Genomic DNA, 17,146 nt, shown 5'->3' on the forward strand with positions numbered 1-17,146 from the left:
CTAAACAGGATCTACAAGATTACTGCTGTGGAAAGTGTCAGAATGTTGCAGCAGCAGGCAGCTTTCTGAAGTTGGAGCAGAGACAGATTGTTGAAACAAAGCATAAGGAGCTTTAATCTGTATCTGACTCTGGGGGCAGTGTGTGCTCCACTCAGCAGTTGCTGAGCACAAACAAAAATTCACACACATGAAACTAAGTTAATTAACGCACGCTCAAGAGCTGCGGTCATTGACTCCCATGTCCTTTGCCAATACAAATCAAAGTGTATACATCTCCAGCTTCCTTGCTTTGTCTGCTCACCAAGGGCAGTAACCTATCCCAACAGATGTTTTAGTACATTTTGTAGCTTTTCAGCTGGCTTTGTTTTTTTTTAAACAATGAGGCATCAATTTACAAGATATCAAAAATTCCAAATCGATTCCCTCAGGCCAAATATTTCTCGATAATTCCACATGCACTTCGATGTCAGATGAAAGTATTGCTGTGTTTACATGATCTAAATCTACTGCAACAAAGCTACAGCAGCAACTTCCTCTTTCAACCGCAGTCCAAACTCTACCTTATCGCACTCAGCAGCAGCACAGTAACTGCTTCCTTTTCACCCACGCTCCAGGGAGAAGCCATTAACTGAATTAACACGTCGGCAGCTTGGCTTGTTTCGGTAGCACGCTCAATCAGAGGGTACTGGGTGCACGCCTCCACACAACAGAGGTTTCAAGCCAGGCTGCTGCGACAGTGCAGCATTGCGGGAATGGTGCACTGGGAGGAGTTAGCACCTTTCGAATACGATGAGCAAACCGAACATAATCTCACTGATTCCACAACATTCAAGGAGCAGGGAGCTCTCCTGCTGTCCTGGTCAACACTCCTTCCCCCACTATTCAAAAAAAAGTCAATTAATCCTTCACTCCGCTGCCCCATTGTGAGACAGTGCTGATCCAGAATAGCTACCATCTACATAACAAGAGTCACTGCATTCAAGGTGATAGCGACGTTTAAGAGGCATCTTGACAAATACATGAATAGGATGGGAATCGAGGGATATGGTACCCGGAAGTGCAGAAGGTTTTAGTTTAGGCAGGCATCAAGATCGGCGCAGGCTTGGAGGGCCGAATGGCCTGTTCCTATGCTGTACTGTTCTTTGTTCTTTGTGACGTACATTGAAATATTTTGATTTGGTAAGTTGCTGCATAAATGCAAAGATAACACCACCACAATTAATCAGTCCAGTATCCTAGGGGTTACAGTAAGGAACTCATAATCCAGACAACATGTGTTCATATCCCACCATTGGCAGTTTAAATTCAGTTTTTAAAATCTGCATATTAAGTAAAAATAACCATGAAGCTGTCGGGATTGTTGTAAAAACTCAGCTGGTTCACCACTGCCATTTGGAGAAGGAAACCTAGCATCATTACCCTGTCAGGCCTATATGTAACTCCAGTCACCCACAACATGGTTGACACATAACTGGCCACAATTGTATCCCTACCTTCTTAGATCAATCAGAAACTAGGGTCTTAAATCTAAGCAAAGGAAACTAAGAAGTTATGAGAGATTGGGAAATGGTGTTAAAAGATATGACGGTAGATAGGCAATGACTAACATTTACAAAACTAATACATAGTTTACAGCAAAAATACATAACTCGCACACACAAAAACCCAGCAAGGAAAGTGTTCCAACTGTGCCTTTCCTTGTTCATGAGTCATTGAAAGCTAACATGCAGGTACAGCAAGCAATTAAGGCAGCAAATGGTATGTTGGCCTTCATTACAAGAGGATTTGAGTACAGAAGTAAAAATGTCTTACTGCAATTTATATAGAGCCTTGATGAGACTGCACCTGGAGTATTGTGTGCAGTTTTGGTTTCCTTACCTCAGCTTGCCCTTGAGGGAGGGCAACAAAGGTTCACCAAACTAATTCCTGATATGGAGGGACTGTCCTTTGAGGAAAGACTATTCTCTGGAGTTTATAAGAATTAAGAACTCATTCAAATATACATAATTTTTAGACGGCTCAACAGGTTTGATGCAGGAAGGATGTTTCCCCTGGCTGGGGAGTCCAGAACCAGGGAACACAGTCTCAGAATAAGGGGCAGGTCATTTAGGACTGAGATGCGAAGGAATTTCTTCACTGAGGGTGGTGAATCTTTGGAATTCTCTGCCCTAGAGAACTGTGGAGGCTCAGCTGAGTATGTTTAAAACTGAGATTGATAGATTTCTACATATTTAAAACATCAATGGTTAGGGGATAGTACAGGAAAATGGTGTTGAAGATGATCAGCCATGATCTCATTGAATGGCAGAATGGGCTCGAAGGGTTGAATGGCCCACTCCTCCTATTTCTTATGTTATTTTGTTATGTAATAACTTTTGAAGGAGAATTGGATTAATTATTGAAGGAGAAAAAGTTGCAAGGTTATGGGAAACAGCAAGCAGTGAGACTGCTCTTTGAAAGAGCTAGCACAGACTCAAAGAACAAAGAAAATTACAGCACAGGAACAGGCCCTTCGGCCCTCCAAGCCTGCGCCGATCCAGATCCTCTATCTAAACATGACGCCTATTTTCTAAGGGTCTGTATCTCTTTACTTCCTGCCCATTCATGTATCTGTCTAGATACATCTTAAAAGATGCTATCGTGCCCGCGTCTACCACCTCCGCTGGCAATGCGTTCCAGGCACCCACCACCCTCTGTTTAAAGAACTTTCCACGCATATCCCCCCTAAACTTTTCCCCTCTCACTTTGAACTCGTGACCCCTAGTAATTGAATCCCCCACTCTGGGAAAAAGCTTCTTGCAATCCAACCTGTCTATACCTCTCATGATTTTGTACACCTCAATCAGGTCCCCCCGTCTTTCTAATGAAAATAATCCTAATCTACTCAACCTCTCTTCATAGCTGGCGCCCTCCATACCAGGCAACATCCTGGTGAACCTCCTCTGCACCCTCTCCAAAGCATCTACATCCTTTTGGTAATGTGGCGACCAGAACTGCATGCAGTATTCCAAATGTGGCCGAACCAAAGTCTTATACAACTGTAACATGACCTGCCAACTCTTGTACTCAATACCCCGTCCGATGAAGGAAAGCATGCCGTATGCCTTCTTGACCACTCTATTGACCTGCGTTGCCACCTTCAGGGAACAATGGACCTGAACACCCAAATCTCTCTGTACATCAATTTTCTCCAGGACCTTTCCATTTACTGTATAGTTCACTCTTGAATTGGATCTTCCAAAATGCATCACCTCGCATTTGCCCTGATTGAACTCCATCTGCCATTTCTCTGCCCAACTCTCCAATCTATCTATATTCTGCTGTATTCTCTGACAGTCCCCTTCACTATCTGCTACTCCACCAATCTTAGTGTCGTCTGCAAACTTGCTAATCAGACCACCTATACTTTCCTCCAAATCATTTATGTATATCACAAACAACAGTGGTCCCAGCACGGATCCCTGTGGAACACCACTGATCACACGTCTCCATTCTGAGAAACTCCCTTCCACTGCTACTCTCTGTCTCCTGTTGCCCAGCCAGTTCTTTATCCATCTAGCTAGTACACCCTGGACCCCATGCGACTTCACTTTCTCCATCAGCCTACCATGGGGAACCTTATCAAACGCCTTACTGAAGTCCATGTATATGACATCTACAGCCCTTCCCTCATCAATCAACTTTGTCACTTCCTCAAAGAATTCTATTAAGTTGGTAAGACATGACCTTCCCTGCACAAAACCATGTTGCCTATCACTGATAAGCCCATTTTCTTCCAAATGGGAATAGATCCTATCCCTCAGTAACTTCTCCAGCAGCTTCCCTACCACTGACGTCAGGCTCACCGGTCTATAATTACCTGGATTATCCCTGCTACCCTTCTTAAACAAGTGGACAACATTAGCAATTCTCCAGTCCTCCGGGACCTCACCCGTGTTTAAGGATGCTGCAAAGATCTCTGTTAAGGCCCCAGCTATTTCCTCTCTCGCTTCCCACAGTAACCTGGGATAGATCCCATCCGGACCTGGGGACTTGTCCACCTTAATGCCTTTTAGAATACCCAACACTTCCTCCATCCTTATGCCGACTTGACCTAGAGTGATCAAACATCTGTTCCTAACCTCAACATCCGTCATGTCCCTCTCCTCGGTGAATACCGATGCAAAGTACTCGTTTAGAATCTCACCCATTTTCTCTGACTCCACGCATAACTTTCCTCCTTTGTCCTTGAGTGGGCCAATCCTTTCTCTAGTTACCCTCTTGCTCCTTATATATGAATAAAAGGCTTTGGGATTTTCCTTAACCCTGTTTGCTAAAGATATTTCATGGCCCCTTTTAGCCCTCTTAATTCCTCGTTTCAGATTGGTCCTACATTCCCGATATTCTTTCAAAGCTTCGTCTTTCTTCAGCCTCCTGGACCTTATGTATGCTTCCTTTTTCCTCTTAGATAGTCTCACAATTTCACCTGTCATCCATGCTTCCCTAATCTTGCCATTTCTATCCCTCATTTTCACAGGAACATGTCTCTCCTGCACACTAATCAACCTCTCTTTAAAAGCCTCCCACATGTCAAATGTGGATTTACCTTCAAACAGCTGCTCCCAATCTACATTCCCCAGCTCCTGCCGAATTTTGGTATAGTTGGCCTTCCCCCAATTTAGCACTCTTCCTTTGGGACCACTCTCGTCTTTGTCCATGAGTATTCTAAAACTTACGGAATTGTGATCACTATTCCCAAAGTAGTCCCCTATTGAAACTTCAACCACCTGGCCGGTCTCATTCCCCAACACCAGGTCCAGTATGGCCCCTTCCCGAGTTAGACTATTTACATACTGCTCTAGAAAACCCTCCTGGATGCTCCATACAAATTCTGCTCCATCTAGACCTCTAACACTAAGTGAATCCCAGTCAATGTTGGGAAAATTAAAATCTCCTGTCACCACCACCGTGTTACTCCTACATCTTTCCATAATCTGTTTACATATTTGTACCTCTATCTCACGCTCGCTGTTGGGAGGCCTGTAGTACAGCCTCAACATTGTTACTGCACCCTTCCTATTTCTGAGTTCTGCCCATATTGCCTCACTGCTCGAGTCCTCCATAGTGCCCTCCTTCAGCACAGCTGTGATATCCTCTTTGACCAGTAATGCAACTCCTCCACCCCTTTTACCTCCCTCTCTATCCCGCCTGAAGCATCGATATCCTGGGATATTTAGTTGCCAATCATGCCCTTCCCTCAACCAAGTCTCAGTAATAGCAATAACTCAATGGGCCGAAAAGCCTCCTGCTGTGTTATTCTATGATCAATGTTCCTGGACAATGTATGTCAGCCAAATGCGACGTCTCAATTCATTCCATCTTCACTGCCTCCGCAGAATCCTTGGCAACGGGTGGCAGGACCGTATCACCAATGCAGAATTCCTCGAGGCGGCCAACATCCCCAGCATATACACCCTACTGAGCCAGCGGCGCTTGAGATGGCTTGGCCACGTGAGCCGCATGGAAGATGGCAGGATCCCCAAGGACACATTGTACAGCGAGCTCGTCACTGGTATCAGACCCACTGGCCGTCCATGCCTCCGCTTTAAAGACGTCTATAAAATGCGACATGAAGTCCTGTGACATTGATCACAAGTCGTGGCAGTCAGTTGCCAGTGATCACCAGAGCTGGCGGACAGCCATAAAGGCAGAGCTAAAGAGTGACGAGTCGAAGAGACTTAGCTGTTGGCAGGAAAAAGGACAAAAGCGCAAGGAGAGAGCCAACTGTGTAACAGCCCAGACAACCAATTTTATCTGTAACGCCTATGGAGGAGTCTGTCACTCTAGAATTGGCCTTTACAGCCACTCCAGGCACTGCTTTACAAACCACTGACCACCTCTAGGCGCTTACCCATTGTCTCTCAAGACAAGGAGGCCAAAAAAGAAAATGTTCCTACACCACATGGATTGCAGCGGTTCAAGGCTGCAGCTCACCATCACCTTCTCAAGGGCAATTAGGGATGGGCAACAAATGCTAGCCTTGCCAGTCATGCTCACATCCCGTGAACAAATAAAAAATGTTCATCCAAAACCTCCTACGATCGCGCACACCAAATCCCTTCCAAAATGATCGCACCCCCTTCCCATGGATCAAACTCTTCCCCCTGAACAAACCTCCTTCCAACTTCCCGAGCATCCATCCTCTGCCATGTGTACCCCCCCGCCCCCCGACACTAAATCCTCCGTTCTCATGCCCTAAATTCCGCCTCCGCTGTCCCATCCCATTTACTGCTTGAGATATTTTATCTGCCCCTGCTGTGAACTCCCGGCTCTTCTGACCACCCCTCATTCCGTACCTCCTCACTCCCTGTTTAGACCACTAGCTCTGATATATGTATATATATATATATAAAATACTGCTGCTGTCTGCCTTTACCAGGCCTGTAAACAGAGGCCGAGAGACAGGGCCTGGGCGGTGGGAGGACAGGAGGTCGGGTAAACGAAGTACTCAACACCTGGTTCGTATGCCCGCGGCCTCCCTTACCTGCAGCTGCCGCTCCCTCAACGCCCTCAGCCGCTCCTTCCTCCTGAGCGCCTCCTCCTGCAGTTGCCCCGCTCGATCCGCCATGTCCCGGCAGCGCAGCGCCTACAATTCCCAGCAGGCCCCGCGGCAGGCGTAGCCAGCCACTCACAGGGCGATTGGTCAGGGAGGGCACACCGAGCGAATCGATTCACCCAATGCCAGTAGTCTGTCAGCTCTTCAAACACTGGAAGTAAGTTGGTAAATTAGAGGCAGTCTTTTACACTGAGTTATCCAACCAGAGAACTCAGTTTAAAGTCTACTCATTTATATATGTGGAACTACATTTCTTTTATTCATTCATGGGATGTGGGCGTTGCTGGCAAGGCCAGCATTTATTGCCCATCCCCAAATGCCCTTAAGAAGGTGGTGGTGAGCTGCTTTCTTGAATCGCTGCAGTCCATGTGGGGTAGGTAAGTACCCACAGAGTGCTGTTAGGAAGGGAGTTCCACGATTTTGACGGAGTGACAGTGAAGGAACGGCGATATAGTTCAAAGTCAGGATGGTGTGTAGCTTGGCGAGGTACTTGCAGATGACCCATGCATTTGCTGCCCTTGTCCTTCTAGATGGTAGAGGTTGCGAGTTTGGAAGGTGCTGTCTACAACTTCCTTGTTAGTTATCTACACTATTAAACTCAAAATAAAAGTTCATAAATTAGTACATTATCTCAATTCCAGCACCAGAAAGAGGCAATAGGGTAAGAGATTGCAGTGTGTTTTCTAAAATGTAAAAGTTATATTTGTCCAGATGTTTTACCAAATATCTGTTCCACATTTAAACCTCACATCACAGAAGCAGATTCCAACTAAGAGTGTTATCTTCAAATTTCCGTACAAACCTCAAGACTCCCCAAAGCCTGTCCACCATCTGCAAGGCACAAATCAGGAGTGCGATGGAATACTGTCCATTTGCCTGGATGGGTGCAGCTCCAACAACACTCAAGAAGCTCACCACCATCAAGGACAAAGCAGCCCACTTGATTGACACCCCATCCACCAACTTCAACATTCACTCTCTCCACCACCGACACACAGTGGCAGCAATGTGTACCATCGACATGAAGCCTCTCACCAAGGCTCCTTAGACAGCACTTTCCAAACCCACGACCTCTATCACCTAGAAGGACAAGAGCAGCAGATGCATGGGAACGCCGCCACCTGCAAGTTCTCCTCCAAGTCGCACACCATCCTGATTTGGAACTATATCGCCGTTCCTTCACTGTCACTGGATCAAAAACCTGGAACTCCCTCCCTAACAGCACTGTTGATGTACTTACACCCCAAGGACTGCAGCAGTTCAAGAAGGCAGCTCACCACTACCTTCTCAAGGGCAATTCGGGATGGGCAATAAATGTAGGCCTAGCCAGCGAAGCTCACCTCCCACGAGCAAATAAAAAAAATTCATTCGATGGGTTATTTTCATCCATCCAGCTTACACCTCAGATTCACAGTATGGGGTTTTGGCTCCTAAAAGAGCCACCTTCATTTGCAGTACCTCCTGCAGCAAGATCACCAAGCTGTCATCACCAAATGGTTTAGTTTTCTGCACCTTTCACTTAATCATCATTTTTTACATATAAGGTAAGTTTTTTTGACACACTCAATATTATCCTCCTCTTTTCGGGGCAGCAGTTGTACCTTAAAGCGTTGCACAGTGGTCAGATATCCTACCTGCCAGTCAATGGGGATACAGGCCAAATGCCCCATGCATATTTCTCTTACACAGTGTGTGGAATGATGTTGGCTTGAAAAATTCGATGAAGCCAGTCTTCAACAGTGTACCACACCGCAAACATACACAACCCTGATTTTAGCGGACTCGCAAAATTTGAAGCGTGTTAATATTTAATATAATTTAATATAACACTGGGGAGGGGTAGAACTTGCACACTTTTCTTTCTTATTTTTTCAGGTTGTAGGCAATGCTGGCAAGGTTACATTGGATGCCCCTCCAGGTAGCCCTGAGAATAGTTGCCCTAACCAACTCAACTTCTCTGCTTGCTAACATTCTGTCTGTTTTGCTTTATAACTTAAGTTGGCATCCTTCCATCTACGAAAGACGATGGACATGCAGCAAACAAACCACTTAGGTGGGGTGCCTTCTCTTGATGCACCTTTGCTGGTGGCTATGAAGGCCAGTCCTTGAGAGGCAGCTTCTGCCACAAGTGCTACACGTGAAGCTGCCAAGTGACGCTGTGAGTTGTTGTTTTTGACGTTGGTGCCTGTTGCCAAGCTGCTGTAACAACTGGTCATTGTGGTAGTGCACACCAGTCCATAGGATGTGTCGCCATTTCTGTCTTTTGTCACCTAGTGACTCCCAAGTGCAATAGTCCACATTTAGGGATTTGTTTCACGCTTGCAAGCATCCTTGAAGCGGAGGTTTGGGTCCCCTACTGGTCGTCTGGCCCAGCTACCTCACTACACAGAAGATCCTTGGGTATGCAACCATCTTCAATCCTGTGAATGTGTCCGATCCACCGAAACCGCCTCTGTTTGATTAATGCCAACACACTTGGGAGCTCTGTCTTTGTGAGGACTGCCACATTTGTGATTTTGTCCTGCCCGGATATACCCATAATGCACCTCAGACAACAAAGATGAAAATTATTGAGCTTCTTTTCCTGGTAGCTGTAAGTCACCCATGTTTCACAGCAAGGTGCTGAGAACACAGACCTTATAAACCATCAGCTTGGTCCTAAGCGTCAGCTTGGTGTTATCCCATGAGCGTTTCGCACTCAGTCAAAGGTGGTAGCTGCTTTCCCTGTGTATCGAGCACTGCATCAAGGTAGCAGAATTTGTTAACCACTTCCAATGGGGTGTTATTGAGTGTAATCGGGGTGGAGATGCAACACCTTGTCCCATGACCACGGTTTTTTTTGACACTTAATGTCAAGGAGAACAAGTTACAGGCACGGGAGAGACAGTCCATGAGTCTTTGTAGCTGAGTTTCCATGTGAGTGACCAGCACAGCATCATCAGCCTAGAGGAGTTCTCTGATCAGGACATGATCTGTTTTTGTCTTCTCTTTCAGCCTTGATGGATTGCAGAGCTTGCTGTCTGCCCTAGTGTGCAAGTAGACTCCTTCCATATCTGCAGGGAAGGTGAAGGTCAGGAGCATGGAGAAGAAGATGCCAAACAGAGTGGGGGCTAGGACACAACCCTGTTTCACTCCATTCTTCACTCCAAAACTGTTGGAAGTGGAGCCATCAAACTGTACAGTGCAATGCATGTTGTCATGAAAGGAGCGGATGAAACTGAGGAGCTTTGGTGTGCAGCCAATTTTTCCCAAAATCTTGTATAGCCCTGTTCTGCTGACAGTGTTGCATGCCTTAGTGAGATCTATGAAAATTAAGTAAAGGGGTATACTCTGTTCCCTACACTTCTCTTGTAGCTGGTGTATGGAGAAGATAATATCCACAGTAGATCTGCCAGCAAAGATACTGCACTGAGCTTCTGGGTACACTTGGTCTACAAGTAAATGGAGCCTTTTAGGTATGACCCTAGCAAAGGCCTTCTCCGTGACGCTAAGGAGTGAGATGTCCCTGAAGTTGTTGCACTCTCCTCTGTCGCCTTTGGTTTTGTATAGTGTGATGATTTTGGCATCACACATCTCCTGTGGAACAGGGCCTACTTTCCAGCAGAGAAGAAGGTCATAAAGGTGTGGCAATAGATGGGACTTTCTGTGCTTGAGCAGTTCGGCTGGGATTCCATCTTTGTCAGGTGCCCTTCTGTTTGCTAGACCTTCTCGAGTTCTAGTGATGAGGGTTCTTCATCTAACTCATTCATGACAAAAAGTTGCGGGAGAGCATCGAGCACAGACTGGGAGATGTCTGACTCACAGGAGTACAGCTCACAGTAGTATTCAGCCCAGAAGGACATCTGTTTATCTCTGTCAGTGAGTACTCCCCTCCTAACAGCACTGTGAATATACCTACACCCCAAGGACTGCAGTGGCTCAAGAAGGCAGCTCGCCACCACCTTCTCAAAGGCAATTAGGGATGGACAATAAATGCTGGCATAGCTAGTGATGCCCACATCCCCAAATGAATAAAAAAAAATTTGTCGACTTCAGGAGAGCAACTTTGGTGATGGCAGGGCCAAGCGCCCTCTCGATCCCTTGGTACATAGCTCGTATATTTCCATTGTCACATGCAGTTTGGATTTCTTGATATAAGCTGATCCAGTGTTTTTTTACACAGTATCTCTCTCTCCTTTGCATGGCAGTCGTGGCTGCTTTCAAGTCATGCAGTGTCTTAGCTGTTGGGTTTATGTTGTGCATCATGTAGGCTTTGTTTTTTGCATCAATGATAGATATCATCACAGCTGAGTAGGTCTCAAACCAGCCCTTGTTGTGAGTTCTGCCTTTAGCAAATGATGCTTCTGCTACTTCATAATTGATTGAGCTTAGTGACTTCCAGGTTTCATCAGTGCCGGCATCGGTGCTTCCCGTTAAGGCTTTGGTGGGTAGCAAGCATTCTAGCGACAGTACGAAGTGCTGGTATTTGGCATCATTTCTTATGCAAGTGATATTGATGCCTGGCAGGCCGTTGTGTTTGGAACTCTGGAACTTTTGGGGGTGCACCTTCACTCTGCTGCTAATAAGAGAGTGGTTGGTGTCGCAATCTGCACTATTATAGGTGCGGGTGTGAAGAACACTGGGCAGATCATACCTCCTTGTGATGACTAGGTCTAGTTTGTGCCAATGACCAGATCTTGGGTGGCACCATGATACCTTGTGGCGATGTCTGCCCTGGAAGACAGTTGTGATGCAGAGTTCATTCAGGGCACAAAACTCATGAAGGCTTTGTCCATTATTGTTGATCTTGCCCACCCCATGACGACCGAGGCACATTGGCCATGAATCATGTCTGCCCCAACACACACATTGAAGTCACCCACTATGAATAGCCTCTCACCATTTGGGATGCTCCTCAGAATGTCGCTGAGGGAGTCATAGAAATGCTATTTATCTGAGATGCTGGCGTTCAGAGTTGGTGCGTAGATGTAGATAGAGTCATAGAGTTATACAGCACAGAAACAGACCCTTTGGCCCATCGTGTCTGTGCCGGCCATCAAGCACCTAACTGTTCTAATCCCATTTTCCAGCATTTGGCCCGTAGCCTTGTATGCTATGGCGTTTCAAGTGCTCATCTAAATACTTCTTAAATGTTGTGAGGGTTCCTGCCTCTACCACCTCTTCAGGCAGTACGTTCCAGATTCCAACCACCCTCTGAGTGAAAAACTTTTTCCTCAAATCCCTCTCTTAACCTCCTGCCCCTTACCTTAATTCTATGCCCCCTGGTTATTGACGTTTCTTCCTATCTAACATATCAATGCCTGTCATAATTTTGTATACCTCAATCATGTCCCCCCTCAGCCTTCTCTGCTCTAAGGAAAACAACCCTAGCCTTTTCAGTCTCCCTTCATAGCTGAAATGCTCCAGCCCAGGCAACATCCTGGTGAATCTCCTCTGCATCCTCTCCAGTGCAAACACATCCTTCCTATAGTGTGGTGCCCAGAACCGTACAGTCCTCCAGCTGTGGCCTAACTTGCATTTTATACAGCTCCATCATAACCTCCTTGCTGTCATATTCTATGCCACGACTAATAAAGGCAAGTATCCCATATGCCTTCCTAATCACTTTATCTACCTGTGCTGCTGCCTTCAGTGATCTATGGACAAGTACACAAAGGTCCCTCTGACCCTTTGTACTTCCTAGGGTCCTACCATCCATTGTATATTCCCTTGCCTTGTTAATCCTCCCAAAATGCATCACCTCATGCTTCTCAGGATTAAATTGCATTTGCCACAGCTCCGCCTATCTTACCAGCCCATCTATATCGTCCTGTAATCTAAGGCTTTCCTCCTCATTATTTATGACACCACCAGCTTTCGTGTCATCTGTGAACTTACTGATCATACCTCCTGTATTCACGTCTAAATCATTAATGTACACTACAAACAGCAAGGGTCCCAGCACCGATCCCTTTGGTACACCACTGGTCACAGGCTTCCACTCGCAGAGACAACCCTCGACCATCACTCTCTGCCTCCTGCCACTAAGCCAATTTTGGATCCAATTGCCCTGGATCCCATGGGCTCTTACCTTCTTAACCAATCTCCCATGCGGGACCTTACCAAAAGCCTTACTGAAGTCCATGTAGACTACATCAAATGCTTTACCCTCAGTTACACATCTAGTCACCTCCTCGAAAATTTCAATCAAGTTCGTTAGACACGATCTCCGCCTGACAAAGCCATGCTGACTATCCCTGATTAATCCCTGCCCAACCAAGTGGAGATTAATCCTGTCCTTCAGAATTTTTTCCAATAATTTCCCTATCACTTATGTTAGACTCACCGGCCTGTAATTACCTGGTTTATCCCTGCTACCCTTCTTGAATAACAACCACATTTGCTGTCCTCCAATCCTCTGGTACCTCTCCTGTGGCCAGAGAGGATTTGAAGATTTGTGTCAGAGCCCCTGTGATCTCCCCCCTTGCCTCACATAACAACCTGGGATACATCTCATCTGGGCCTGGGGATTTATCCACTTTTAAGCCTGTTAAAACTGCTACTACTTCCCTTTCAATGCTAATATGTTCAAGTATATCACAATCCCCCTCCCTGATCTCTACACCTACATCGTCCTTCTCCATAGTGAACACAGATGAAAAGTAATCATTTAAAACCTCACCTATGTCCTCCAGCTCCACACACAGATTGCCACTTTGGTCCCTAATGGACCCTACTCTTTCCCTGGTTATCCAGGTTGACTGTGCCTCCATCAGATGATAATCGCAGGGAGATGAGGCGCTCCGAGTTTGCTACTGGTGGTTCAATTGATTGTGTCAGTCAGTTTCTCACTGCGAAGCCTACACAATGCTCACAGCGATCTTCAGCGCTCTTTCCATGGCAGTAGAAGGTGTAATTAACCTCTCAAATAGAGCCTATGTCAGCTAATCTAGTTTCTTGTAGAGCAGCAATGTCGATACCAAGCTTGTGTAGCTCACAGTCAATTAGGGCTGTTATGTGTGCACTGGGTGTGGAGTGTGGGTCGCTGATCTTTCCAAGACACATAGTCCTCACGTTCCAGCTTCCAAGCCAAGAGGTTACCTTTCTTTGTTTGCTGCATAGCCTTGGCATGGTTTTAGGTTTTATATTTTAACAATAATATAAACTCTAAATATCAATTAAAATTAAAGACAGAATGGAGACTGAATTATGTGTGTGGCTCTGGTTACTCATTTCTTTGCCCTCTAACCAAGCTTCACCTAAATGCGACACTTGGTCTTGGACTGCCAAGTGTGATGCTACAAATGCCTGACTAGTTTTGTATATTTTTAGATGGATTTGCAGCAAAGTCAGGGCACTAATATTTTTAAAAAGTGAATTCTGAGATTTATTTGTCTTTTTGACTTGTTGAATGAATACCAGATTATCTGGACATATCACATTTTAAAGTGCAACTAGAATTCCCCAAAGGCTAGTCCATTAAAATGAGCATTGTTTTACAAAGCTGATTGTGTCAGTTGTACCATTCCCTGGGTACACAGCATTTGAATTATTTGAGACATGACATGTGATAAGTGTCGCAAGCTTGGGAAGAACAGATGACTTTGGACCTGTGGTTTGCAAAGCTCTCCACCACTGGGGTTTTCCTCACATCATGTCTGGGTCTGTATTAAACGAATTGATAGAGACTGATTGCCATCATGAGCCAACAACTCCATTCTTGTTAATACTGATAGGTGAACTAGATTGACCGTGGTTTTTTCCCGTCTAGCAATTTCTATGTTTCTATGTAAGCTTCAATCGGCCAAGTCTCAAGTATGACCAGGTATATAATATATTTATACAGTTCTCCCTTTCCATACCCACTGAGTGTTAAAAAAAATTAATGTTGTTTACCAGGTCTTTGAAAAAGATACAGAGCCATTATTTGTAATGGCCAGCCCATTGGTTTTATCCTGCTTGCAAGACACTTGGCTATGGTAACAGGTCTTGTTTGTCTTTAAGGGATCAGATACCACCTGCCAGGTTTATCTGCACAACAGGCCTAGTTTTTTGGAGTTCAGTTCAATCAAATGTACAGGAAGCTTTGGCAGGGCAGAACTAGTTGTAAAAGCAAGCACTACAAAACAAACCCACCAACAACAAACATGATGATCCCTATTTACTCTTGAGAAGGTGGTGGTGAGCCAGCTTCTTGAACTGCTGCAGTCCATTTGCTGTAGGTACACCCACAGCGATGTTGGGCAGTGATTTCCAGATTTTCAACCTTGCAACAGTCAAGGAATGGCAGTATCGTTTCAAGTCAGGATGGAGCGTGACTTGGAGGGAAACTTGCAGGTGATGCTGTTCCCATGTGTCTGCTGTCCTTATCCTTATGTTGGAGGGAAGGTCATTGATGAAGCAGCTGAAAGTGGTTGGGCCTAGTACACTACCCAAAGGAAATCCTGCAGCAACACCCTAGGGGTGAGATGCTATGAGCCCTTGCAATATTCCAGCAATATGGGCGGCACAGTGGCGCAGTGGTTAGCACCGCAGCCTCACAGCTCCAGCGACCCGGGTTCAATTCCGGGTACTACCTGTGTGGAGTTTGCAAGTTCTCCCTGTGTCTGCGTGGGTTTCCTCCGGGTGCTCCGGTTTCCTCCCACATGCCAAAGACTTGCTGGTTGATAGGTAAATTGGCCATTAGAAATTGCCCCTAGTATAGGCAGGTGGTAGGGAAATATAGGGACAGGTGGGGATGTGGTAGGAATATGGAATTAGTGTAGGATTAGTATAAATGGGTGGTTGATGGTCGGCACAGACTCGGTGGGCCAAAGTACCTGTTTCAGTGCTGTATCTCTAAAACTAAAAAATAAATACTGGGGAAGAAACCCAAATTGTAATGACACTTAATCTGCTGCTGGTTACATTAGTTGAGGGATGAATGTTGGCCTGTAAGCTAAGGAAGCTTCCTGCTGCTCTTCAAATGGTGTTATCAGAGACATTAGGAACTTGCAAGACGTCAGAGGCTCAAAGTGGGTCCAGTGATATTTTTAACGATATCAACTTCATTGATGTAGAAGCCCCAAAACTTTGATGGGGCCTTCAGAAAGCAAACGTTGTTCCTGAGTGCTAAAGGTCCCCTAACCTCTATCTGAACCACCGGAAAAAGAAGATGGGCCCTCAGTTTAACATCTCATCTGAATGACACAACCCTGACAGCAATACTCCCCTCAGTACTGATCCCACAGACTTGTGACTTGGTGGAGGTACTTAGGAACTGTTAGATTTGTGAAAGGATATTGCTGGGGTTCAGTGAGTTAAAAGTGTGCAACTTCACAAAGAAATGAACTTAAGCCATTTGATTCCTGAACCCGTTCTCTGAGTTATCCACTTAGTTGTAACACTCAGTTCTTTCTCTATTTAGCCCATCATAATCTCTGAAAGAACCAGCCCTTTAGTCACGTTTCACTATCCTTTCATGATTCAGCCCCTAGTCCCCGTGCCCGCTACTGGAAGAACCGTTGCCTTAGTCCCATTCTCCTGCCCTTTCCTATTTGACTGCAAAGGGTTAAACTATGAGGACATTGCATAGATTTGACTTGTTTAGAAGGTTGAGGGGATGATATAATTGAGGTGTTTAAAATGATTCAGGGATCCAATGAGTAGGAACACAGGAACAATTCCTTGAGCCTGCTTCATCATTCAATTGGATCTTTGCCTGATCTGTAGCTCAAATCTATCCAACTGCCTTAACTCCATATCCCTCAAAACAATACAGAAAATAGGTTTCCTTTGTTTTTTGGGGGAGGGGTGAACTATAACAAAGATGCGTAATCCTAAAATTATATCTCTACCATTTAAAAGTGAAATCTGAAAGCACTTTTGCATACAAAATATAGTAAAAGTGTTGGGCACTCCCCAGAAGTTTTTACGTTTTCTAGACTGAGATGGATTGAATTTTGTGAGTTAAGATTATGGATATTGAGTTGCAGGTTGAGGATCGAGGGGCTGAATGGTCTACTTTTGTTCCTGTGGCTCATTTTGCCCGTGCCAGTTCTCTGAAAGAACTGACCCCTTAGACTAATCTCTTTTGTCTTAAACCTTCTAAGTTTTCTTTGGAGAATCATATAATTTACTAGGGAGTTTCCAACTGGTTTAGCTAGGTAAAAACACCATAAAAATAGATCAATAATCGAGATTAATATTAAGTGATGATGTTTACGAAGTAGCTCTTCCGACATCTCAAGTGCTTCGCATACAATGAATGACTGAAATGCAGCGACTGTTGTACGGAACTAAAATCATTTTTTTTATTTCAGCAGTCTAATGAGATATTTGAACATCATGGACTGGTGGCAGCACCAGTGAAAAGGGGCCGCGCACCTGGTCGCGCGCTCCCTCTTACCTGGCGCCCGCGGGCGCGCGCCTCGCTGCTTCCTGGGGAGTTGGAGACGGGGGCGCGCACCCCCTCCCCCTCCTGTGGTGCGCGCGTGTGGATCTTCAGACTTCCTTCTCTCCCCCCCCCTGTAATTTGGGGGGCGCGCCCCCGACAGAGGGCCGGCCTCCATCAGCGTGCACGCGCACAGTGAG

At 45.6% G+C, this 17,146-nt stretch overlaps 1 protein-coding gene across 1 annotated transcript in view; it reads right to left on the bottom strand.

Annotated features, from left to right (window-relative positions):
• ccdc12 (coiled-coil domain containing 12) overlaps positions 1–6,658 on the bottom strand; it is a 101,667-nt gene extending 95,009 nt beyond the window's left edge. The window contains exon 1 of the mRNA XM_068031508.1: positions 6,524–6,658. Within this exon, the coding sequence (XP_067887609.1) occupies positions 6,524–6,607 (84 nt within the window). The 5' untranslated portion in view covers positions 6,608–6,658. The remainder of the gene's footprint in view (positions 1–6,523) is intronic.
• Positions 6,659–17,146: the final 10,488 nt, after the last annotated feature.

The sequence above is a fragment of the Heterodontus francisci genome, chromosome 5 (genome assembly GCF_036365525.1).
Source record: "Heterodontus francisci isolate sHetFra1 chromosome 5, sHetFra1.hap1, whole genome shotgun sequence".
Lineage (NCBI taxonomy): Eukaryota > Metazoa > Chordata > Chondrichthyes > Heterodontiformes > Heterodontidae > Heterodontus > Heterodontus francisci.